This window comes from Excalfactoria chinensis, chromosome 22 (assembly GCF_039878825.1).
Source record: "Excalfactoria chinensis isolate bCotChi1 chromosome 22, bCotChi1.hap2, whole genome shotgun sequence".
NCBI classification, from domain to species: domain Eukaryota; kingdom Metazoa; phylum Chordata; class Aves; order Galliformes; family Phasianidae; genus Excalfactoria; species Excalfactoria chinensis.
The window spans coordinates 4,477,331-4,501,775 of record NC_092846.1 but is presented as its reverse complement, the minus strand read 5'-3'; the positions used below and the strand labels follow the sequence as shown (position 1 = coordinate 4,501,775).

Sequence of the window (24,445 nt, the reverse complement as noted above, 5' to 3'; positions counted from 1 at the left end):
TTCACCGCGCAGGCGCATGACCCGGGGCCGATCTCGCGAGATCTCGGCGGGGCGGGAGGCGGTGTGGCCGGGGCGGGAGCCAACGGGCGGGGCCTGAGGCGGGAGGCGGGACCGGGACGGCGGGGCTGGGCCGCACCGAGCGGGGGAGCAGTGCGAGCCTTGAGGGGGCAGCCAAGGCCTTGGGCTGGGCCTACGCTGGCCTCGTGCGGGCCTGAGGCCTCAGGCGCGGCCTTGTGCGCAGCCGGGCCCGGGGAGCCGCTCCTCAAGGCCTTGGGTGGGGAGATTCCCAGCCCTGCCGGTGTGAGACCCGTTAGAGCGGGGCTGCATCCCGGTGGTGCACGAACCGGCTGACAGCTAAGAAGGTGCAGCAGCTGTGCAGCTCGCTGTGTGCCCTGCGTGGGACGAGGAAGAGCAATGGCTTTGTAGGAAACAGGACGGAGCTCCTTGTTGGGGTGTCAGAGCCGTGCTGCCCATAGGACTGCATGCAGGAGGCACCAAAAGGCAGCACGTTCACACGGTTTTATTGCAGATCTCGGAGCTCTGGGGACACTGAGGAGGCGCAGCAGCCGAGAGCAATAAGAGACGGGCCACAGCTCTTTAGAAACAACTGCTTTCCCCCCCCCCCCATTCTCACTCTTCCTAAGCTGGTCTCCGTTTGTTGCAACAGCCACGATCTGCAAAGCAGCCCCTTGCTGAAATGACTCATTGATAAAGCAATTAGCCGGAACTGCTGCTGACTGCCGGGCCCAGCTGCACCACCAGCCAGCTGTTTCCGTGCTGAAGGAGGGCGTTCTGTGCAGCACCCAGCCCTGCTCCTGCTGACTCCCTTCGTGTGCCGTTGCCCTGTGATGCTCCATTTCCTTCCCACCTGCTCTGGGCAGCGGATTGGCTTCCCCAAGGATCTCAACCATCTGCAGACACAGAGATGTCCGTGTCAGCCTGCCTGAAACACAGAGGAGCCAAGAAAAAAACAAGCAAAAAAGCAAGAAAACAACAACAAAAAACCCCACCAACCAACCACTAAAACCCCACAACAGCTTTTTTTCCGCTCGCTGGTTCCTTGGTGCCTGTGTGATTCCTTGCTTTGTTGATTTCGCACTTACTGACATCTGCTACCTGCTCATCCGGGGCCTCCTGTGCCAGCAATGGGACCCAGAGGGGCTGTTCTGCACACAGACTGCAGCTTCCAGCCGGCTTTCAGGAGGCCTGGGTTCGTTTGGCACTTAAGGAGATGGGATGCTACAGCAGAGGTTGCACTCCTGGCCTTCCTCCCAGCAGTCAGCCCTCTCCCGTCCCACCTGGCTCCCCTTACAGCAGCCCTCTGCACCGATCCCAAACCAGCTGTTGCTTTGGGGCAAGCATCCCCAAGCAAAGAAATGAGTAAAGAAGAAAAAGCTGGATGTAAATATTGAGACCCACCTGAACACGCAGAGACGTTGCCTTGTAGAGCTGGGAGAATCAAAGGACCATATGGGGTCAGATGCGGGGGCTCTGTGGTCCAGCAGGTCACCTCCTTTGGGTGCAGAGAGCTCCTGCAGCAAGCAGCTGAGCCCACTGCAGCTGCAGGACCTGAGCCTGCTGCCCACAGCCCTTGCAACACCATAGAGCTCAGCCCCACTAATCTTCTTAAGTCTCCCTTATGGGAGTAATCACATTAAACAACTCCTTCCTCCGACACGGCACCAAAACGCAAAGGAGAAGGTGGTGGGAAGCCGACAAAGCCGAGCTGCTCAGTGACTTAAGGAGCAGCTTTCCACCATCAAGGCGTTGTGTTTCCAGCACCTCTTCCCCACAAACAACGTGCAACCAGAACTGCGCCGTCCCCACAAAGCCGCAGATCCGCTTTGATGCGATTGCCTTTCCCAAAGAGATATTTCCAGCCAGTTTTTCTAAATATTACTCATAAAGGCCCCCTCCAGACAACCTCTCTCCCTCCCCGACTTTGTTTATATGCTTTGAATTCTGTTAGGAAACCGGCTCCCTACTTCAGCTCTGTTTTATCCAAGTTTCCATATTTAGTTCTTTCAGCTATTCCTGCTCCTTCCCCAGCCTTCCCGTGCCCGGCGCTGGGACCTGCCGTATCCCTGCCGTGTCCCCACTGCCCCATTCCCTCGCAGCACCCCATTTTCTCCCCCTCCTCTCTGCACCCCCATTGCACTTTGCTACCTGCAAACCCCACATCGCTCCCTGGACACCAACAGGGTTTTGCCCACCAGCGCCGGGACCCCCACTCAGTGCAGTGGGGAGCGCAGGGCAACCCGAGCCAGCTGTTATTCGAGGGAGAGACAGAGTTAAAGTGGCTGAAGGAGGGTTTCCTCGTGGCACGTGGCTGCCATGTCAAAGGGTGCGCAGCCCGCGGAGGGAACGCAGGAGGAATTCACCATGAGTGAAAAGAGAAGCTGCTCCAGGGGACGTTAGTGTTTGCCTTTGGGGAGCCAAGGTGAGTCCAAGGGCAGCGCGGGACCACCGCAGCCCGCCCCGCTCCAACTGCCTCCCTCCTTCAGAAGGAACTGGGGCACAAAATGCGCCCCGATCCCCGGGAGGGCTGTGCTCAGGCACCAGGCAAAGCCCGCAGATGGTCCCTGCACATGGGATGGTGGCTGATGATTTGGGGACACCATATCCACCAGGGTTATCCTCCACAGCCACCCATGGGCTGACAGCTGCAGGCATGGCCGGAGGCTCTGGGGGTGCTTGGTGGGTGTGGGGCCCGCTGGGGGCTTCGGGTGATGGAGAATGAGGTGCAGCTGGGGGCTCTTGGTCTTGGTGCTGGTTCCTGGGGTCCGGATGGTCAGCTGGACAGCTTGGGGGTCCAACCAACGGGCACGGGGTCTCCTGGCAGCTCTTGGGGTCTGTCTGCCAGGTACAACGTCCTGCTGGCACCTCCTGGGGACACCAGTGGTTGGGGACGGGGTCCGGATGGTGGTTTTCGGGGTGCGGGTGACACATGATGAGGCTCAGCTGGGAGCTGTTGAGCTCCGGGTGGTGGAAGGAAGGTCACCGCGGCATCTCCCGGGGTCTGAGCGGTGGGCACAGGATCGGTCCGGCCGATGACCAACGAGCCCCCCCCGGCCGCGGGCGGCACGCAGCCGCGGGCACAGCGCGCTCCCCCGGCCGCCCTCGGGCTGCCCCCAGCGGCCCCGCTCCCCGCGGCTCCTCCGGCTCCTCTCCGCCGCCGCCCGCTCCGTCGGGGCTCCCCCGCCCGCCGCTCCCAGCACCCGCCGGGGCCGAGGGGAGGAGCGGGCACGGGCGGCGACGGCGGCGGCAGCGGTGGGTGAGTGCCCGCGGGGTGCGGCGCTCCGGGACCCGGCGGGATCGCACCTGCCCCGAGCGTCGCGGGCGGCAGCGGGGCCGGGGGGGGGGGGGCGGAGGGGGGGCGGCGCGATCGGGGGATGCTCGGGGAAGGGAGGGACCCCCGAAGCGAGAGGGCTGCCCGGATTGGGGGCTCCGGATCGGGCGCTGCTGGAATCGAGCAGCGGAGCTCGGAACCGGCGGGGGCAGCGCTTCCCAGCGGCTCGGGACCGGGACCGCTGTCCCTGTGCCATCCATCATCCCCGCTGAAAGCCCGTTGACGTCAACCCCGTCCGGTGCCAACCTGGCCCCGCCGCTGGGGGACACGGGGGCAGCGACCGGCCGAGGGGGGGGGGGGGGGGGTCCTGCTTGGAGAGGGGGGTTCACATCGCAGCCCCCAACAGGCAGAGTGCCGGCACTCACCTCACCTCGCACTGCTGCTGTGTCCATCCGTCCTGCTCGGCTCTGTCCATCAGTCCTGCTGTGCCACGTCCATTGGTCATACTGCCATGTCTGTTGGTCCCGCTGTGCCCTCTGTGCACACACGACCAGGTGCTGTGGCTGGTCCTGAAGGGAAACCCCTTACAGGTTTGCTAAGGAGGGCTGAAATGGTGCTGCAGGGCAGGCAGAGGCCCCTCTGGGGCTCTGTGTTAGGAGGAAGCCGTGGGCATCACTCCGGCCCCGCAGCACAAAGCGGAGCTGGTTGGTGTTGCTCAGGAGCAGTGGGAGCTCTCACAGCTCAGCAGAGTCCCCAGGAGTGGAGATGTGGGGTCATGGGCTGGGTGCCCACATTGTGCTGCAGCCATCCCTGCTGGGTTCCTCACCCCACATACAGAGCGTTCCCCAGGACCCCATGCTATGGGGTGGGCCAACATCCATCTGTTTGGTGCTGCGGCACACAGGGTATGGTGACTGCTGCAGGGAAGAACAAATGGCAAACAGAGCCCTCAGCCCTAAGCCAAAGGGCACGGCAGCCCTGGGGCTGTGCAGGGTGCTTCCTTCCTGCGTGGTGACCGTGGGGTCCTGCAGCTCCCCACATGCTGAGGACATGGCTGGGGTTTGGAGCCTCAGGCCGGGCTGCCACCCCGAGCTTCTCCCCTCCATCCCCAGCACTGTGCCCATTTCCCCCTGCACCAACACCTCTCCCAAACCAGCCCTTCTGCTGCACCCACCATCTCCCCACACTCCGTGCCCTCTCCACCATCCATTTGCTGCTCCAGCTCATACCCTGACTCACAGCTCTCACTCCGGCCCCATTTCAGGCCCATCCTGCATTGTGCAGGTAGGGGTGAGACCGCAGAGCCTCCATCCTTCCTCATGCGTCCCAAATCAGGGACAACCCGCTCCATCCCCGTGCTGTCACTTCTGATCCCACCTGAGCTGAGCGCACTCCTGCTGTGCCACAGCCGCGTGGGAGCATCACAGTGATGCACAATGCAATTTCAGGTTATGAAAACACCACGTTCTCCTGCTTGTTAGAGCCGAGCAGCACGGCACCATCTCCTCGCATCCATTTCAACGCGCTCCAAGATGTTGTGTCACAGCATCTCTAATAGCAGGGAAGCAGGCTCACGTTGTCACCGTCGTAGTGATTTAGTGCAGGATGGACGGCGTGGCTGATGTGCTGCATGGCTGCCTTCCCCATCCGGGGGTCCCACCTGCATCGTGTTGCTGTGCCATGGGGATCTGTGGGATCAGGGGGGTGCCCTGGAGCCCCTCACCTTTTGCAGGGGGACCCCTGGAGCTGGGGGTGCTGTCCCCAATGAGGCTCTCATGTTGGGGCAATGCTGGGTGCTGCTGTGGGCAGCTCTGTGCTCCCGCGCTCTGCTGGCATCGCTCCGGCTCACAGAAGTCTTCCTAAAGCAAGCAAGTTTTCTGCTGATCCGTCCAGCAGCGGGGCTGGAATTGTGCAGCCTTAGCATTAAAAACACAACAACTTTTCTGCAGACGCTGCACCTGACCCGCTGGGCTGCGGGCAGTGCTGGTGCAGCCAGGAGGGACCCCATGCTGCCATATGAGGCCGTCCTCAGTGCTCTGAGCTGGAGGGGGGGGGGCTTCCAAGTGCTGCCCTCACGACCCCAACTCATTGCACTTGAGCATCCCAGGGTGCACCAGTGGGTGCTTTGATTCCCACCTGAAGGGGTCTTGGCAGCCCACATGGGGTGCAGCCCCGAACGGCTCAGCGCTGGTGGCTCATTTGGCAAAGGAAGGGGGGGCTGCTGGGGGCTGGCTGCCAGGGGAAGGAAATGGGATGTTCTCCGTGAGCGCAGGAGTGCTGCTGGGAGCAGCAGAGCAGGCGCAGCCCTTCCCCTGGAGGAAGCAGCTCCATGAAATATTGATGGGATTCGCGCAGCTCTCAGCGCTGTGAGCTGCATTGCAGAGCTCCGGGCCGTGCGGCACCAAGGCAGAACCTGGTGGGGATGGGAAACGCCGTCAGCAAACGGCCCTTCTGTGCCCATCGGTACCCGCCCCACTGCCGACCCCGTGGGGGCAGCGCTCTGTAAGATGGGCAGCCCCATAAGCAGCGGCTCTATGGGGAGCGCGGCCCCACGAGGGGTTTGGGGATGGGGGCCGAGCACGGAGCAGTGGGGCTGCACGATGTGGTCCGTAGAGCATCACCGCCCCCCACCGCAGCCCCACCGGGCGGCTTTGGGTCCTCTGATTCCTCCACGTTGCCGTGGAAACGATGGGATTCAGGCAGATCTGATTTAACCGCGTGGCAGACGTCACACAGGGACACGGGGAGAGGGACGGCGTCTGGGGGGGGGGGGCTGAGCACAGGGGCAGAGCTGGGTGCCCCCACCCACTGACAGGCCAGCTGTGGGGAGGTGCTTTGCTCCCGGTCCCCCATCCCGGTAATGCTGTGAGCCCCTATGGGAGCTCCGTGCTACCGGGGGGCCGTGGGTGAGCTGTGCGTTAGGGCTGGGGAAGAAAACCCCACAGCCACAGCGTGGTGTGTGCACGGCAGGACCGAGGAACACGCCTGCTCCCATATGGGACCGTCCCCTCCAGCTCCCCGTTGTCCTTACCTGGGCTGCATTGCGCTGGTTTCCAGCTCAGGTGCTCTGAATGATACCCCTCACTGGGCAGTTAATCTGGGCTGAGCAACCACCTATCAAACCTGAAGCATTTAATTAGAATTAAGTACTTTTAGGGGAAATGGAGCCCTGCTTTCTCCCCAATGCAAGGAGGAGCACATGCTGGTGAGCCACGCACAGAGCCTTTATAGCAGCTCCCCTCGCAGGTGGGCTTCTCCCTAAAAGCATGAGCTGAGTGCCCCCACCTGCTGCTGGAGCTCCTCCCCCACAGCCCCAGAGCACGGGGAGCCCCTCTGCATGGGGACAACCAGCCCAGGCCACCAGGGCCACCCCCAGGCCCCTCTGTGCCCTCCCTCATTCCCCCTTTTCCCAGCTCCAGTGTCCCCAGCAGGTCTGGGTTGCCCGCTGTGTTCCATGGCATCCCACCTCACCCCATCCATTATGCATCCCATTGCATCTCCCTGCCACATCCCACCACATATCCCCCCTCATCCCATCATAACCTATTGCACCCCACCGTATCCCAGCTCATCTCATTGCATCCCATTGAATCCCACCTCACCCCACATCTCCCACTGCCCCTCTCCATGGCACCGCCCCTCTCCCCCCCCCCCACACTGGACCACCGCCGCGTGCCCCCGCTCGCTCAGGGCTGGGAGGAGAACTGGGTCAGCCATGTCACCATGGAGATGCTGAAGCAGCGCCGGCACAGCCCTGCTATCCAGAAACGCGTGCAGCGTGCCCGGGCTGCCGCCCTCCTCCCATAGCGGGGCCGGGGGCTGCGTGCCGGGTGTGGGGGGGGTCCGGGGGGTGCTGCCTGGTGCAGGTAAGGGACCTCTTCCTATTTGGGGTGTGTGTGCGGGGTGGGCACGGGACGCGGCACGGAGCTCATGTCGGAGCCATCGCGCATCAGTGCAGGGATGCCACGGCCATGGCAGCGCTCCGGGCCCATCGGGGCTGCGGGTCGGGGCTGTGGGGCACGGAGCGGAGGGGCTGCGGCTGTCGGAATGGAAGCGCTTTGCCGTGCGGAGATGAGATGCAGGGGGTGGGTAAAGGGGATCCTATAGCCACAGCGCTGTCACCATCTCATTTGCACCCAGCAAAGCTCTGTGCCGAGTGGGGAGCACAGCAGTGGGAGCCCTTTGTGTGCGGTGGGACACGGTGGGTCCTGCAGGGCTGCGGGGGAAAGCAAGGCATGGAGCTGGGAGCAGTGCGCACAGAGGGCTGCTGGGGGGGGCGTTTGGGGTCCCTTCCTCATGGCCGGAGGCTGCCGTGCCCCAAAGCTCTGCCTAAACCGAGTGCTGTGCCGGGTGCTGCTGCGTGACGTTGGTCCCGTGGGGGTCCGTGTCCCTTCTGTGCTGTCTCCTTCGTGATGCTCCATCCCTGTGCTGCCCCGCTGCCAGCTGCCGCTCCTGCTCTGTGTTTGTGGCTGCGTCTCTTGAAAGAGAAATATTTTTCCGGGCGCTGCCTCCATCCATTATCCTAAAGTGGCTTCACTTGGCCCGCGGTTCATCATTCACCTCTGCCTGGAAGATGGATGCTCCCATCCCGCCGCGCTTTAAATATTCATGGGGAAGGGAAGCAATGAGGGCCGGGAACCAGAGCGGTGCTGGGCGTGGGGCACAGCCAGGGATCGGGGTGGGCACAGCCATGGCCACGGTGGGGTTCGGGCTGTGGGGCTGGGGGTGGTGCAGCCGCAGGGCACACAGTGCGCCCCATCGCCCTGAGCATCCTGCCCAGCTGAGCGCCCCGAGGGGAGCACGGTGCCCCCCCTGACCCACCCCGCTGTCCCCGCAGCTGATCCCACCCCGCATCACCCCACCATGTTCAACGGGGACGCCGGCCCGTCGGCGGGCAGGAATGTGGTGCGCAGCTCCAGCATCAGCGGGGAGATGTACAGCGTGGAGAAGAGCGTGCGGGGCAGCGCCGACTCCGTCAGCATCATGGCCAGCAAGAAGCGGCGCTCCAGCCTGGGAGCCAAGATGGTGGCCATCGTGGGGCTGTCCCAGTGGAGCAGAAGCACGCTGCAGCTCAACCAGAGCGGTGAGCCCATCCCTGATGCTCTGTGGTGCAGTGGAGCAATGCGTGGCTCCCTCTCAGGGCTCCTGCAGCTCTGCCACCGCCTTCCCCGCTCACCTTAACAGACCCCGACGAGCTGGTGGGTTCCTACAATGACAGCGGTGATGGTGGCGTCCTGCCCACCAGGGATTGTCCTGATGGCACTGGGCAGCAGTGAGGGTTGGGGATCTCCACCCCAGGGCACGCTCCTCCCTGTGCCATCTGCCACCTCTGGGCACACACAGCAGCAGTGGGGTGCTGGCACACCAGGCAATGCTGCTCAGTGCCTCCTGGGGACGGTTTGGCCATAGACAGGATGGGGTCGGCACCTGTCGGTGGGACCTGGAGGTGTTGATGTGGGGCTGGGATGGTGCCGATGCCCCACGGCTTCATGAGCTCACCCCACACTTTGGCTTCCAGAGGGCGGCCCCAAAAAGCTGCGCAGCAACATCCGCCGCAGCACCGAGACCGGCATCGCGGTGGAGCTGAGGACCAGGGTGACCCGGCAGGGCAGCCGCGAGTCCACCGACGGCAGCACCAACAGCAACAGCTCCGACGGCACGTAAGGACCACAGGCACACACACACACTGCGGTGGCTGGGGGTACCCAGGGCCCCGTTGGCATCTTTTGCTCCATCCCACACAGGTTCATCTTCCCCACTGCACGGCTGGGAGCTGAGAGTCAGTTCAGTGACTTCCTGGACGGGCTGGGCCCGGGGCAGCTGGTGGGACGGCAGACGTTGGCCACCCCCCCGATGGGTGAGTGCTGGGGGTCTGGGAGCTGAAGCTGTGCATGGCTCAGATGAGGGAAGGGGATGTTCCTGAGCAGCACCGAGGGGCATGGCTCAGTGGGCATGGCAGGAACGGGCTGATGGTTTGACTTGTTGATCTTAGCAGTCTTTTCCAACCTTAATGACTCTTTGACTGGGGCTGCCAACCTTGGAGGTGGCTTCTCCCAGTGGCTGGGGAACAACCGAGCCTGGCTCACCTACAATGGGAGGTGGGTGCTGGGAGGATGCTGAGTGCAGTGTGTCCCTTCCCCTGCCCAGGTGATGTCCACGTGGGCATGACAGACCGCAGCGGGCAGCTGGAGGTGGAGGTGATCCAGGCACGGGGCCTCATCCCGAAGATGGGCTCCAAATGCATCCCCGGTAGGTGGCCACAGGGGGATGGGGATGGCTCTGTGCTGGGACACCCCCAGGAGCTGCTCTGAGTCAGTGCTTCTCTCCACCGCAGCCACCTACGTGAAGGTTTACCTGCTGGAGAACGGCGTCTGCCTGGCCAAGAAGAAGACCAAAGCTGTGAAGAAGAGCTGCGACCCCTCCTACCAGCAGGCACTGCTCTTCGAGGAGAGCCCCCAAGGCAAAGTCCTGCAGGTGACCCCCCCGGCAGTCCATGGGGTTGGGATGGAACAGAGGGCGGCCACCCGTTGTCCTCCTGGGGGCGTCCCCACTGATGCCACCTCTGCCCCACAGGTGATCGTGTGGGGCGACTACGGGCGCATGGACAGCAAATGCTTCATGGGCATGGCGCAGATCGTCCTGGAGGAGCTCGACCTCTCCAGCACCGTGGCGGGCTGGTACAAACTCTTCCCCACCTCCTCGCTGGCCGACTCCAGCATCGGGCCGCTGGCACGCCGCCTCTCCCAGTCCTCGCTGGAGAGCTCCACCAGCCCCTCGTGCCCATAGCCGGGCAGGGAGAGTCATCCCGACCCCCAGGACTGTGCGTGGATGGCTGTAAATAACCCATCCTTTTTTTTTTTCCCTATTTCTTTTTAATTTTAAAGATCCCCTTCCCAACACGCCCTGCTCCCGGGCTGAGAGCACGGAGATGCCGTCCCCTTCCCTTCCTTCCATCTCGCTCCTTGCCCTGAGAGGAACAGGGAGCAAAAAAGAGACTCAGCAGAAGAATCCAACTCAGCACTATTTTTCGTTCCAAGGAATGTAGCATCTTCTCTTATGTAGCTTTGCCACGTGCTAACGACACTCACTGCAATACCCGACAGGCTCCGGGACGGGGCGGGCGCAGCCCGTTGGTTTCCCATCAGCGACCCAGCAGCACCGGTGCCCGTTTTCCTTCCTTTCGATATCGTTTCACCTGTGACATTGCCAAAGTGACAGCAGCGCACCACGGTGCCCCCAGCTCCCCTCCATCTGGATGGGGAACATCTCAACAGCAGCTCCCGCTGCGCTGGATGCGGGGTGACGGAGAGGCGCCGAGCAGAGGAGCAGCGCTCGGTGGTGCCGATGGGCGTTTGGGTGTTTGTTTGTTGTCTGTCCCTTGTGTTCCAGTTCTTTGTTTTATAAGCAGCATTCCGGTGCCCACCCCCACCCCCCAAATCCCCTCCCCTTTGGGGATCGGTTCTTGTAGCAACACCGAGAATGGCGGAAGCTTTCTTCTTCTTCTTTTTTCGTTCTGTTTCGTTTTGTTTTGTTTTGTTTTTGAAGGTGCCTAAATGAAATTTGCTGACAATACTCAGGGGAGACACCACTAAGAACAGCTCTGCTTCCTTCGTGGAATACACGGAACACGAGGACTGTCCCGAAGGATCAGAGTCCGACAGAGAGGAGAAAAACAAAAGGGAAAAAGAAAAGAGAAAACCCCAACCATGACACCGAGAGAGGAGGAACGGGGGATCCCCAGCGCCCCACGGCTCTGCCTTCCAGCTCCTGGCACACAGCAGCTGCTGGCGCAGGTGGAGTGGAGGGCGCAGAACAGCCCCTCAGTTTAATGTGATTTGCTTTGGCAACTCGACTCCAATGGGGACAAAAGAGAAGGAAGAGCTGATCAGCAGCGGGGCAGCAGTGGCTCGGCACTGGGTTCTGGCACACAGCGCTGCAGAGCTGCTGCGTTCTGGACAGCCCTGCACCAGGAACATGGAAACCCAGCAGCCCTGGCTTACTTCTTATTGCTGATAACGGATCGTGGTGTAGGCAGGATGGGAGCAAACAGCTCCCCAGCAGCACACCCTCCCTTGCTGCAACGCTGCGGGTGTGGGAGTGATTCCTGCAGCCAAGGCTGTGCTCACATCACCACGTCCACATTGCTTGTTTCCAACCTCCTGAGCCCCGTGCCAGCCCTGCACCCAGCCCTGTGCAGCACACAGCTTGCCATTTGTAGCCCTGCACTCCAAGCTGCAGCTGCTTGCTGGGGAATGCTCATTGCAAAGGGCATTCCTTGCATGCTGCGAGGAGCAGAGGATGGCTGGTTGGACCCAGTGTTACACGTGAGGTCAACACACCTTCCCTCCCCCGGGAAAGCAGATCCAGGCCCTTCTCCTTCCCACATATTTTCCTCTAGAGAAGAAACGAGCATCGAACAGAAGGGGCTCAGTGCTCTGCTCCCTGCCTGGCTCTCACAGCACCCACCTGGGATGTAGAGGATCTCACTGCAGCCCAGCTCACAGTGGGGACAGGAGCCAGGGTCCCTCATGAAGCAATGAGGATGGATGTTACCAAACCAGCCTTGGAGTCCTGGGGCAACACGAGGAGCGAGCAGCTCAGTGCATCAGCTCCATCTGCAGAAGCAGTGCTGGCTCCTGGAGCACCTTCCCTTCCTTTCCACTCGACTCAGATGCTTCTCCCTGCATTGAGGGGAACAGGGAGTTCCCTGAGGTTGTGCATCTGCATTTTGAAGGCCAAGGAGCAGCACCCAGGCACCGTTCTTCATGGCTGCACCCTCCAGGCTGCCGTTGCCTGAGTTCTAACAGGACCTTCATTCAGAGCCAGGTTCACAGCCCAACGATGGCCCTTGGCACAGCTGTTTCAATGGGAAGTCCTCCTCCTCCAACACATGGATGACACAGGGAGTGCCTGGGCTGGGTTGTGAAGGGGCAGCGGTTACAGCCTGGATCTGGAAGGAAGGTTGGAATCCCATAGAAGTGATGGGCTGCAGGAGAACCATCTGCAGCAGCAGCAGGTGGGCAACGCAGCGGGACACCGAGCAGCGGGTCAGCAGGGGCGGCAATGCTGCATCTCAGCCGTCGCTCTCAGCTGATCCTGATGCTGTGAAGATGTTGGTTTCACAAGCAGACTTGAGAACTAAAGTCCAGCAAAGGGCACGGGGTTGTCCTGCTGTCCGAGGAACCGCCGCACTGTTACAGCCAACCCTGAGCCAGGACTGAGCACAGCAGCAGCTGGAGCCCAGGATGGGGGTCAGGATGCAGCTCTGGTGATTGGAATACCTCATTCTTTCCACCCTCTCCCCCCCACTTCCTATTTTCCCCTCTTTTAAGACCTTCATGCACTCTGCCACATTCAGGTTATTTTTTTGTTGTAATTGTGCAATGAAGAGCAATTCCTAGTGCGTGTGTGTGTGTGTGTGTGTGTGTGTGTGTGTGTGCTTCCCTGCTCTGTGCCACCCAGACAGCCAAGGAGCAAAGTGAAGGGATAGCACATGGGGCAGCAGCATCTGCTCTGCTCCTGCACCCCACTGCCGCCCCATAACCCAACCTGGGGGTGATGCAGCCCTCAGAAGGAGCAGCTGTAGGGAGCTGAGGATGCACACAGCGCGCTGCCCTGCTCGCTGAGGCTTCATGCACTGCACAGGGATGGCTGCGGAGCTGCAGGAGCTGCAGCCTGGGGGGGGGGAACCCCACATTCCCCTCGTGCAGTCCGGGCCCCGTGAATGTTTGTTCGCACTTTGAAGTTGGTGGCCTTGTTTTCTGAAAAGGGCTCGATCTTTCCATGCAGTTAAATCTTAACTCACCTTTCCTTCCCCATTGCACTGTCCTGTTGCCCACCTCCAAACCCAACCCAGCAGCAGCTCGGCTGGACAAAGCACCGCCAGGGCTGCAGGATCTGTCATTAATCTCAGCAGTTTATACCCGTGGTACGACACCGGACCCGTCTGGCTGAGGAACAGCCATAAAGGGAGCAGCGGCTCGTGGCCAAACTGAAGTTTGTCCTCCAATCCAACAAGAGCAGAACAGCAGCACTGAATTCAGACTCCCAAACTTCAAGACGTGAAGGGTTTTACCTTGGACTCTTTACACACAGCCAATGCCTTTGGAACTTCATTGTCCCCCCCGGAGGAGCTTTGCTTTCCATCCCTGCACCACACACATCTCCTGTGTGCATCCCACACCTGATGGGGCTCCTCTGGCAGCACAGCACGGAGCAGCCCTGCCTAATGACAGATCCCTAAGTTCAACATCACCACCTTCAAACAAGGAGGGGGGGGGGGGGCTGGGGGCTGCGCCCTGGCTCCATATTCAAGACAAAGGGAGGATGGGCTTCGATGGGTCCTCGAGGAAGGTGATAGGATTTAAAAGAGAAACAAACAAAAAAAAACACACAAAAAAAGGCAATTTTTTTACTTGCGTTCCGTACCGTTTTCTATGTGCGTGGTCTTTCTTAATGTCAAACTCCTGTATGTTTGTGGTTTATATGCAGCAGGACTGAGGGCTGTGAGGGCGCACGCTATTTTGTAAGATACCCCGATGCCAGTTTTCCCCAGGGGGAACAAACTGACACACTCACATTTCCATTGCCTTGTAGCTGCATGTACGGTATGGGGCAGCAAGTAACGATGATTAAAGCCAGCTTGAAAACCCCTCTGTGCTTGAGTTGAGCGTCACAAAGCAGGAGTGCAGCTTAACCAAAGAACAGCTCGTGTTGGAAGGGACCCCAAAGGATCACCAAGTTCCAACCCCCCCCCCACACTCTGCTACCAACCAGCAGCTGCAGCTCTTCCCCACAGCAGGAATGCAGCATCGCAGCCCCCGGCTGCAGGTTTCTGTTGTATACAGAGCTGTCAACTGACCTGAACTCACCCTGCTGAGCCTGGCGCTGCCCTCCCCCAGCTCACAAGCACTTCTCCATGCCCAGCACTGGGACACAGCCCTGCTCACAGCGCACATAGGCGGCCTGCATCCCCCCCATAGCGCTGCCATAGGAAGACGAGACGGACAGTGAGGTTTCACCGCAATATTTTATTGGGGGATTTACACAGAGGCAGGAAGGAGCAGCCTGCAGAGCTCGGGCTCCTCGCTCACGCCAATGAGTTGAAGCAGTGGTGATCTACCAAAAGGATGAGAAAAGAAATCTGATCCGCCCACTCTTGTGCCTGAATTCAAACGGCTGAAGCTGGGATGAGGTGCCAGGGATTACACGGGAACAAAAGCAAATATGAAAAGAGTATAAATTAGGATGTCATCTTAAAAGTGTAAGAAAACTCACGGCGGGCTCTCAGCCCTTGATAAGTTAGAACTCTCCGTTAGTTAAAAGTTAAATACATCCATACCACAGATCGGACAGAAAAAAAGCCACTCTGAAGTGCAAGGTTCACATTCTGACAGCTTGCCCCCACAGTGCGCGAGAATCCTGCTTGCTCATGGGGGGGAGGGAAGGGGGTCTCCAAATGCCTTTGGTTCCAACGAGGGTTGGCGAGCCAAGCACAGCTCCAAACTCCGCTCGAGGAAAGAGGTAGCAAGGCTCGCTTGCCCCTGGGCTTGGGCTAAAATCCAGTTCCTCAGCACCAAACACCGTTCCCACCCTCTGCTAACCGAAACCCCGACTAATACTGGAGTTTTAAGTGGTTCTTAACAGGCCTGAAATGGCAGGCAGTAAGAAGGACAGGTTTCCCCATTCCTCAGTCACACCTCTGCTAAGATCCCAGGACGTCAAGTGCTACCCAGAAGCGTTAGTGGAGGTTTGTGCAAGGAGGGGGTCCACCCCAAAGTGTGCATTGACTGTGCTAAAATAGAGGGGAGCTCACGTTCTGGTCACCGAGGTCGCACCGTGTGTGACAGTGACGAGGCAGAGGTGGGTCTCAGTTATGGAAAGAGGCTCTGGCCGGGCAGCCAGCCTGAAAGAAAAACCCTGAATGTCTCATGGAGCAGTTTTGAAACGGAACAGAAGGCAAAAATGGTCACAACGTGCGGGATCATTTCCACAGCTGAGTGCTGAGGGACTGATTGCTTCCCTGGGCACCTCCTCCACCCATGGACTGTCCGTATCCCATCACACCGTTGGCTCCGTAGAAGTTCATCCCAGCCATCTGCTGGGTCATCTGCAAAGGGGAAGAGAGGGAAGTCAGAGCTTCACCAGGCAGAAGGTGCTGGACCACAGCTGTCAGCTGCAGCACGCACCCAACACGGCAACCTGCAGCAAGACCTCATAAAGAGTAACAGCAAGAAGAGGCTCAAATGAGACAATGCAGCTTCACTGAAGGCCACCCTGAAGGTCAAGCTCCACTGCCATCAGCCCAGCAGTTAGAGCCACAGAAGCAGACTCCCCTCATGATCCCTGTATGCCAGCAGTGTCAGCACGCCTCGCCCGGCCCCAGAACACAGGCTATGAGAGCACAGATGTCACAGGCTGGATTCAACCTCACGCCTCCTCTGTCCACCCTCAGGTCAGCAGGAGCCAAACCTCACCTGAGCGATGTTCCACTGAAGCTGCTGTGCTGGCTGCACACCATAGACAGGCTGTGGGACCGCTGCCATGCCAGCTACATAACCAGCCTGCTGCGCAGCCATCATCCCGTTGGGGACACCGATGACGGCTGCCTGCACGTTGCCCACGTATCCAGCAGGGATGGCCATGGGGGTCACCATCCCCGCAGCTCCAGGCTGGGCCATCACACCCACGGACGGGGCCATCATGCCTCCCATCATGCTGCTGGATGGGGGCACTCCTGGGAAGCTCGTGTAGGCCGCTGCAGGATACGCCATCTGAGCCGGGGCCATGAACATCGCTCCTGCAAACAGGCAGAGAAGTGATGAAGGAAGAAGGGCTGTTTGGTTTGCTGTCGGGGTGGGAATGCTGACCTTCAAATCAGACTGCGGCGCTCACTTGGCTGTGCCATCCAGGCTAAGCAGCTCATCGTGCTCCCCACCAGCGCTCACCAAGGACCACCCACACTCCCACACCTCTGCCTGACAGCCATCAGGACAGCCCACCCACTCAGCAGCAGCGTGCTGCTCTATTCTGAGCTGCGTTACCTTGCGCAGGCAGCTGAGGTGTCTGAGAGCCGTACAGGGAGAGGATGGAGTCCTTAGAGAGCTGCTTCTTCCCCGCTTCCTCCCCTTTGCCTCCTGGCTCAGGGAACAGATTCAGGTTTTCAGGAACAGAACCAGCACTTCCAGATGTAGGCATAGAACCGGAGACCTGAGAGGGAAACAAGTACAGGTGGAGCAGCATCCAGCACAGGGGATGACAGACTGTGACCCCTCCTCTCCAACACCCGCCCTCCTTTGGTGAGCACTGACGTCCCCTTCTCACCTTCCTGGAGTCAGAGTTCAGTCCCACTGATGCAAAAAGATCCAGGTCCTTCTCCAAGCTGCAGGGCCGGCCGTTGCTAAGGGCGCTCGGCACAGGAGCATCTGGGAGAGACAAGGAGGTGACAGGGAGGGAAGTGAACCACTAAAGGGACACGGAATTCAGGAGACCAAACACTGCCCTGAGGGTCACTGCAACGAGCACAGCCAGGTCTGGGGTCTCTTACCAAGTCCAAGCAAGTCTATGACGGGCTCAGGAGATTTGGGTGAATTTTTCCTCGACTGCTGCGTTTCTTCTTTCTTTTGGGGCTGGGGAAAGAAGAGCAGAAGTCTGGTTCCAGTCATCTTTTAGCTCTGATGTATCGGAGGCTTTAAGGAGATTAAACCCTTCAACATCCCTCCTATCCCCTCTGGACAGAGAAGTATTACACAGTTCTTTGTCCCATTCTATCAATATGAATATGCACGCTCTAAACCAGAGAAAAATAACAGCCCAAGTCTGAAAGCCAAGCAGGGAGTAGCTGGATTCCAATCTGCCCCGTGCTGCAAAGCAGAGCACATCTGGTCAGTATCTGCCTGAGCGGTGGAAAACAAGCTACTGCCATTAGTGTGACTCAAAGCATCCACTGCTATGACTGAGGCCTGAAAAAATGCTTCCATATGAAGCTGGATTGCCTCCGTTCTGTGTGAGAGCAGCCCACAGCCGACCCGCGGCCATAGGCTTACCAGCTTCACCTTCTCAAAGATGATGGGTTCCAGCTTTCTTTCTGATACTGACTCGTTACTCTTCTTCCATTTGTCATCCTTTTCTTTCTGTAAAGGCAAACACTGATGTGAGGCTCAAAGCTCACACGGCGAAAACATGAACCAGGTTTTATTTGCTGTTGTCAGCCTAAAGGACCCCCATCTTTTGCCCACATCTCAGGTGCATCGTGGACAGACCGACATCTGAAATCAGTTCTGCTCTAAGCACAGATTAGAGACAGAATCTATGGTTCTATGAGGGACTCACCCTGAACGTGACGATGTCAATGCTGCGGTCCATGTATTTCTTCTTCTCATACTTATCACGAATGAAGCCTTCCACAGCTCTGCGAGCAGCTTGTTAAGGACAAACAACTCAAGAGTGGAAGATGTGCACAGCGCTGTTGGACACGTGGCTATGAGGTACAAGCTGTAACTAAACTAATGCTCGCCTAACAAGCACTTTCAGCAGGAACTTAAAATAATACAGTCATAGTTTCAATGACTTCAGCTACTCAATTTTGCCCCTCTGGGCTGTTCCAAGTATGATAGTGCTAGAAAAGGTACATCAAAGGGCTTCGTTCCCACTGCCCTTTTTTTCCTCACTGTATATTTACTTTGACCATCACCTAAAAGCAAAACCTGTCAGCAGTGCAAGAGACAGCGGTCAGGAATGGATCCCAGCCCTGCAACCCAGGAGCTCCTTCTCACAGCTGATGCCCAGACATGAGAAGCAGAACCTCCCACACAGGGAGGGCAGCTGTGAAACGAGACGGACGCCCCCCCAGCAGCACAGAAAGGATGCTGATCCGTCTGAGGCCGCCTGAAGTTCTCAGGCAGGAAGGCTTCATAAAGGCGATTTGCTTTTCCGTTCCCCATCTCCTGCATGCACTGCAATTCAAAAGAAACCTTCAATGATCCACCTGAGGCAGCCAAAAGGCACATACGGGCTTCTCAAGTCTGCACACAGCAGCCCCTCTTCATGCTTTTGCTGTAGCTTCCAGGCTAGAAACCCCCCCATGCAGCACCCTGACCCCTGCACAGCCGGCCAGCCCTGGGTGTTGCATCACAGTCTCTATTCTAAGGCAAAATAAACACCACCTTAGCAACCAAGCATTCAAAGTTCAGGATTTGTCCTCTAGAAACCTCGAGGAGAGGAGGTGGGCAGCAGCTGCCTTTGGCAGATGGACAGAAACTGGCAGTGTTTGCACTTCCCAGTGTTTGCTGAGGCTGTTGTCAGGACATTTCCCCTTCCAATCCTAACCAGGCCTGGTAACTCGACCACCTTCCCACCTCCTTGGTGTCTGAAGACCCTACAGCCTGCTTCCCAGCTCACATCACCACTAACAGCCACTAACAGCCACCCACCTGCCTCCCCTGCCTCACCTGTATTTGTTCCTGCGTCCACTGGTCGAGGTTGACAGACTTCACCCTGGATATGTGGACACCCAGGTTCCTGTGGATGCCAGCACAGCGGATACAGATGAAGATGCCGATGTTCCAGGATGCCCATCGTGGTCCTGCAAAGAGATGTGGGTGTTCACAGCGTGCAGCCAACCCACTGAGAAACTGCACCCAATGAACCAGGACTGAGGAACCCAGGGCAGAGCTTTGAACCAGACAAGTTCAGGGTGCTGAGAGATCACCTCCCTTATTTATTGAGTCAGTATTTCATTGCCTCCCCCTCTCATTGTGAGAGCTCTGCACAAGAGGAGTTCAAAGAGGAAGAGGGAATAAAGCAGGCATCCCGTCACCCCAAGCCTCCAAATCCCCATCTCCTTCTGTTTAAACCACCGTGGCACAGTGGGCTCCTGCTGCAGCAACAGAAACCTTCCCACTGCAGTGGGGGTTACCTGAGGACGGGCTCCAGATCATTCACAGCTGCTCTAGGAAAGCAGCACTCAGTGTTGAACACACAGGATGGTGTGGCTGAGGAAGCAGAGCAGCTCCCAGCCCCATAGCACACAGCCCCATAGCTGTAAGGAGACATGCCTCCTTGCTGCTGCACTGACCAGCACAAACCATCCATACACCTCTATAGGAGCTACAGGTGCTGCTGCAGAAGGGGGGGACTCAGCCATTCCTTGCCAGAGTTCAAACAGGAACCCTCAGTGCTGCAGTGGGAGGAGGGAAGAGGAGGAAGTGGCATTTCAAAACCCTAACAAAGCAGCGGTGCATTTCACAGCCATCCAGCATGGACACAGCTTTGATGGGGCTGAGCAAATCACTGCCCTGCCCAGAGCAGCTCCCAGCTCATCTTCACTGCTCCCGAACACCACGATGTGAAGGCCTGCCAGTAGGATTAAGCACGAGATTCAAGGTTAGATTTAACTGTAGATATATTTAGCTTTGACAGGGCTAAAAGGATTAATAGTCAGCTAGATACCCCCATCAGGGCTGGGGTAATCAGCTCAGCTCTGTCACATGGGCCACCAGCACCTCCCGCCCGGTGTGCTCTGTGCTTGCTGATTGCAGTGCAGGATCTGGAGCAGCCAGGGCTGAGTGCTGGGCTGTGGCTGCAGCACTTTGGGGTGGTGGGGTCACCTTGATGGCCAGGGGCTGTGCTCACCATTCCCCAGTGATGATACAGCCGTGCATTCACAGCACGTTTCTCACGCAGTGGCAGGTCCCACAGGCAGGGTGCAGGCTGTGCAGGTGTAAACAGGCCTCCCACTTCCCCTTTCGAGGCCACAACGAAGGAACCCGCTCTGGAAATCCCACGGGGAGGTGCCCAGTAGCTGTGTGGGGGCACAGCTCTGTTCAGCCATCCCCCCCAGTCACACATCCTATCTTCAATACGGCTGATGTACACAAGGACGCATCAGCTGCTGGAGCAGAGCGGGCAGCTGTATGTGAGAAGCTCTGCTATGCAGGCAGTGCCCCCACGAGCCAACTGCACGGCCTGCTTTATATCCAGCACATCCAAACAAATGCTGCCCACACCAGCATCCATGCCCAGAGCAGCAGTGCCTGCAGGGACCTCGACCTGCCCTGTTGCAAAGGCTCCCAGGTCCCCTTAAAGCCAAGCTCAGCCTGGCCAGTGTGTTTCACATCTCCCCTTGCTGGAAGTTCACAGCCTCGAGTGCCTTTAACCAAGGAGTCTCCAGTGGATTCACAGCTCGCCCTTTACTCAGGCATTCCATTTTGGCTCGAGCTACTCTTGCAAGTTTCTCCAGTAATAACCATCCAGAAGGCATTTAAAAATAAAACAGAAATTGGCTGCAAAGCCACCGCTCTGCTGAGAAAGGGGGGGGTTGGAAATCAGGGTAAAATAGATGCTTTGACAGGCAGGAAGGAGAGCACAGGGCTGGTGAAACCCCCCCAGTTCAGTGCAAACCAATGGCTGGGTTCCTGCCTGGGGCAGCACAGAGGAGCCCAGCCAGAGCTGGGATGTGTGCCTGCAGCCCTTGCAGTGTGAGCTGAATGCAGGGATGGGGCAATGCTCCTCACAGAGGGGAGGCCCCAGCAGTGAAACATCCTTCTGCAGCATCAGGGTACCTCGCAGCGAGTCCAAGTCGGTGCCAAAGGAGGGAACAGCCAAGCATCCAGCAGCTTCCTTCCACCCGCGGCTTCCTCATTCTGGAAGGAGATGCTTGACAACTTACTGACATTCATTCCGTACATAGAAAAGCGATGACAAAAGCTGCATTGCAAAACAGCTTCCTCTGCTCTCGAGTGCAGATGTCTGTTCTGCAGCTCAGCGCTTATTTAGGGGGAAAACGAGGCGGGTTCTGCTAGCAAGTGGACAGGATGGTTAATGTCAGTGTCAGATCTCTTGGTTACAGCAGGCAGCCACCAACACCGCTGGATTGTGCCCTTCTGGGGCATTATCTGGAGCTACAATGAGCTGCTCCTCGCTATCTGCCACCAGAAAGGATGAAACATCCGTAACAAAGGAATATAACTGAGCCAGAATGGGACAGAGCACTGTGATGGCCCATAGGCAGCACAGGTAAAGCCAGCTCTGCAGTCGGAGTTCCAGGGCAGCTGCTGACAAAGCTCCTCCTCCTCTGCCCTACATTGCGTGGGACACATGGAGCAATCACTGCTCTGGACAACCTGAAGGAGACCAAAGCTATTCTCGACTCGAGCTGCTTTTGATAACCTACTTGTATACTGAAAGCCAAATTACCTTAAGACTGCAGAGGCACCTTCTAAAGAGGCACGAGCTCCTGAAGACCTGCTGCCTTACGTAACTCAGCTGGCAGTTACTATAGGAACAAACTTCCAAAGTTACAGCTATGATGGGGAAAAAAAATCACATGGCATTTTTTTGGGCCTTCGATTTACACCCGTTGCTACACAGACACTCACACAGACCCAGCTGGTAGAGAACAACAGCATTAAAATAGACACAGCTTGCCAAGATGGCCCTCCACTCCGAGGAGTATCTTTGTGACTCAGCTCTGCCCACCCTCTCCTAAAGGATAACTTCCAGTAACCCTTTACTAATCACAAACCAATTACAGTCTGGGTTTCTGAAGCAGGTGAGCAGAACTCATCACCATCCGCTGCTCTGCTCTCCCGCAGTCATTACTTTAATCAAGCACTTTTATTTCAGACACTCGAGGTGTTCCTCAGTCAAAGCAACACGAAGGGAGCATCCGTGATTCCACAGCCTGCTGATGGAGGACCTGAGTCACAGCGGGATTTATTGGCTATCTGCAGTGTGTTTTATGTTCATACTCACTCAGCGGACTGACCCAACTGTCAGGTTGGAGGTCCCTGCTCCCTAATGGACCCACCACAGCTTCTATCCCTATCCCATATTTAACCATCTCCCTGTGGGCCTCAGCAAAGCCCCATCCCTCTTCCAGGTACAACCAGCTGAATGATTAGGTCAGGGTTCAGGCTGTGTTTGTTAACAAATCCATCCCGTTATGAGGACAGGGTGATCCGGGCATGGAACCACAGCTGTCCTGAGCAAAGAGGAGGCCGAAGGGGTGACGAAACAGCCAGGGTGGTGGGTACTCCTCAATGGGGCTCCCTGTGCTGGAACCGACCGTGTGTGGTGTGAGCAGCCTGCTGGGAGGGGAGGGCAGACAGGAATGGTCTGGGAGAAGGAGAGAAGCAACCAGCATGAGCTCTGTGTTGCACAGGTCCAGCATGTAGATTCGGTGAGAAGAGAAGAACCCGGCTGATTGAAGTGTTACTCAGCACAAGGCAGTTCCTGGTTACTGGAAGGCATTTAAGTCACATCCAATTTCTGGATTGCATCACATCCCTCCTGCAGCCACGTCACTGCCCGGCCCCACGATCACCCTCATCTTCAGCACTTTGGCATCTGACAATTGCCAATGCAGTCACACACCGATATCTCACACACGTGGCACAACAGCTCTAAGAACCAATGTGCCAACAGAAGGGATCCCCAACGCCTTGTTCCTCTTGCAAGCTTTGCAATGCAAAGAGGAAGAAGCACGCCGCACATCTGGCCCCACTTCCTCAAAAACAAGGTCCTCTAACCGCACCGCGCTGTTTGTTGCTGCAGAAGCAGAACCTCCCTGTGCTCGTTTCCCTGCTTTTATTTCATCCTCCAGCAAATCACACGTGGGCAGCATTGAGGAGCCCATAGGGACGCTCCAGGGAGCCAAACTCAAACAACAGCACAGAGGGGGTCTGTGAGGGTACGTACGGTTACTGCAGCTGGCACGGCAGGTACTGAAACCTCGTTTAGATCTCTATATAGAGTTAGGAGAAAAAAATAATACAGTAATGAAACCCAGCAAGCAGTTAGGTCATTGGGAACACGCATAATGGAAGTGTGGGTGGCATCTGAACAGGCTCTGCTGTGTGTCATGCGAGCTCTGAAACACTCAGATCAGGCAAATCAGTACGAGATGCAGGAAGCTCAGCACAGCAGCACAGCCAGGGCTCACAGTAAGTGCTTTCCTGGGCGCTGAGCAAGCTGCAGTGAGCTCCCGTCCTGCCTTCCCTGCAGTGAGGCTCAAGCAGAAGTCCCAGGGACAAAGTGGGGAGCAGCAGCAGAGCAAGGAGGGCTGCAGAGCTGCAGGAGAGCACTGAGAAGTGACCTTCTCAGGAAGGACTCAGTGCAACAGAATGTCCCCCGGGCAGCTCCCAGCTTTGGTGCTAACGTTAAACTGACACACGTGCATCAGTGACTGATGCACTGCACACCCAGGACAGGCCGCATCACCGCACCAAAGCCAGTCAGGAGACGATAAGAGGATCTGTTCCCACACTGTGTACATTGCCTCACAAGCTGCGATAAGGCAGCTGTGCGTGTCCTTGAACCAACACAGGAGCCAAGAGATAAGAGACTCACAGCGAGGGGCACCGCTGCTCCCCGCCAGCACTGCTGTGTCCCACTGATATGGAGCAGCACAGCTCACTGCTGCGGGGACACGGAGCTTCAGGGCTCCCCCAGGGCAGCACACAGAGCCTGACGGGAAGCATTAGGGCTCAGCTTCCAGCAGGGCTCTGCAGCTGTCAGAGGGCACCTCGAGCTCCTCACAGCCCATAAGGAGCCCGCAGCCCCCCCAGACCCTGCTCAGCAGACATCACTTTAACCCTATTGATTCAGGGAAGCAAAGCAGGGAGCAGAGCAGCACCCACCACCCACCCAGCGCTGCTCCTCCTCCCCCCCCTCGTTAACCCGCCTGCGGGGCCGCAATGCTCCCCTTTAGGGGCTTCTTTTATACGTGGGATTGAAAAGGACGCGGCCCTTTGGCTCCTTTATTCCTCTTTCCCCCCCTATTTCTGGCTGTTTATCCACCCCCCCCCTTTTCTCTACCCCATTCTCCTCTATTACCCTCCCACCCCCCCCTTCAGGCCGCTCGGATCCCCTCAAGGCCCGGTCCGGCCCACCCGGTACCTTTGGCCTGGCAGTCAGCGCAGTACTTGTTCTCCTCCTCGCTCAGCAGGCTGCCCAGCACGGCCTGGTACCGCTCCACATCACGCACCGATTTCCCCGTCATGGCGCGGCCGCCGCTGCCCGCCCGCGGGTCACGGCGCCGCCGTCGTCTCGGGCACCGGGCCACTTCCTGCTTCCGGTCGGTGTTGTGGGCGGAGCGACGGGAAGAGGAACCAATAGGAGGCGGCGGAGGGGAGGTTGAAGGCCGCCCCTCGTGAC

The 24,445-nt window shown here is 58.2% G+C and overlaps 2 protein-coding genes across 5 annotated transcripts; one reads left to right on the top strand and one right to left on the bottom strand.

Annotated features, from left to right (window-relative positions):
• Window positions 1-103: 103 nt before the first annotated feature.
• On the top strand, window positions 104-13,944 carry RIMS3 (regulating synaptic membrane exocytosis 3). 4 transcript variants are annotated; one of them, XM_072355567.1, is made up of 7 exons: window positions 104-2,440; window positions 8,127-8,372; window positions 8,808-8,949; window positions 9,034-9,146; window positions 9,437-9,538; window positions 9,624-9,763; window positions 9,863-13,937. In XM_072355567.1, the coding sequence occupies exons 2-7, from the start codon at window positions 8,153-8,155 to the stop codon at window positions 10,073-10,075; spliced, it is 930 nt and encodes a 309-aa protein (XP_072211668.1). In that variant the 5' UTR covers window positions 104-2,440; window positions 8,127-8,152; the 3' UTR covers window positions 10,076-13,937. The 4 variants fall into 4 exon arrangements, with proteins under 4 accessions (XP_072211668.1, XP_072211666.1, XP_072211664.1 ...); XM_072355565.1 differs by lacking the exon at window positions 104-2,440 and adding an exon at window positions 3,227-3,274; XM_072355563.1 differs by lacking the exon at window positions 104-2,440 and adding an exon at window positions 3,235-3,270.
• A 355-nt stretch (window positions 13,945-14,299) lies between these two features.
• On the bottom strand, window positions 14,300-24,384 carry SMAP2 (small ArfGAP2). Its single transcript, XM_072355562.1, has 10 exons — window positions 24,188-24,384; window positions 18,739-18,872; window positions 18,158-18,243; window positions 17,621-17,699; window positions 17,335-17,421; window positions 16,836-16,917; window positions 16,613-16,713; window positions 16,333-16,498; window positions 15,766-16,088; window positions 14,300-15,398 (listed from the first exon to the last, which is right to left on the bottom strand). Exons 1-10 carry the CDS (start codon window positions 24,288-24,290, stop codon window positions 15,273-15,275), a joined length of 1,287 nt encoding a protein of 428 aa, XP_072211663.1. The 5' UTR covers window positions 24,291-24,384; the 3' UTR covers window positions 14,300-15,272.
• Window positions 24,385-24,445: the final 61 nt, after the last annotated feature.

Bases quoted from the DNA above. Each gene is read 5' to 3' on its own strand.
- SMAP2 (XM_072355562.1), bottom strand. From the start codon at position 24,290: ATGACGGGGAAATCGGTGCGTGATGTGGAGCGGTACCAGGCCGTGCTG. The intron at 18,873-24,187 runs GTACCGGGTGGG...ATCTCTTTGCAG, and splicing joins CGCTGACTGCCAGGCCAAAG to GACCACGATGGGCATCCTGG. The intron at 15,399-15,765 runs GTGAGGTTTGGC...TCCCCTTTGCAG, and splicing joins TTCAGTGGAACATCGCTCAG to ATGACCCAGCAGATGGCTGG.
- RIMS3 (XM_072355566.1), top strand. From the start codon at position 8,153: ATGTTCAACGGGGACGCCGGCCCGTCGGCGGGCAGGAATGTGGTGCGC. The intron at 8,373-8,807 runs GTGAGCCCATCC...TTTGGCTTCCAG, and splicing joins GCTGCAGCTCAACCAGAGCG to AGGGCGGCCCCAAAAAGCTG. The intron at 9,147-9,436 runs GTGAGTGCTGGG...TCCCCTGCCCAG, and splicing joins GTTGGCCACCCCCCCGATGG to GTGATGTCCACGTGGGCATG.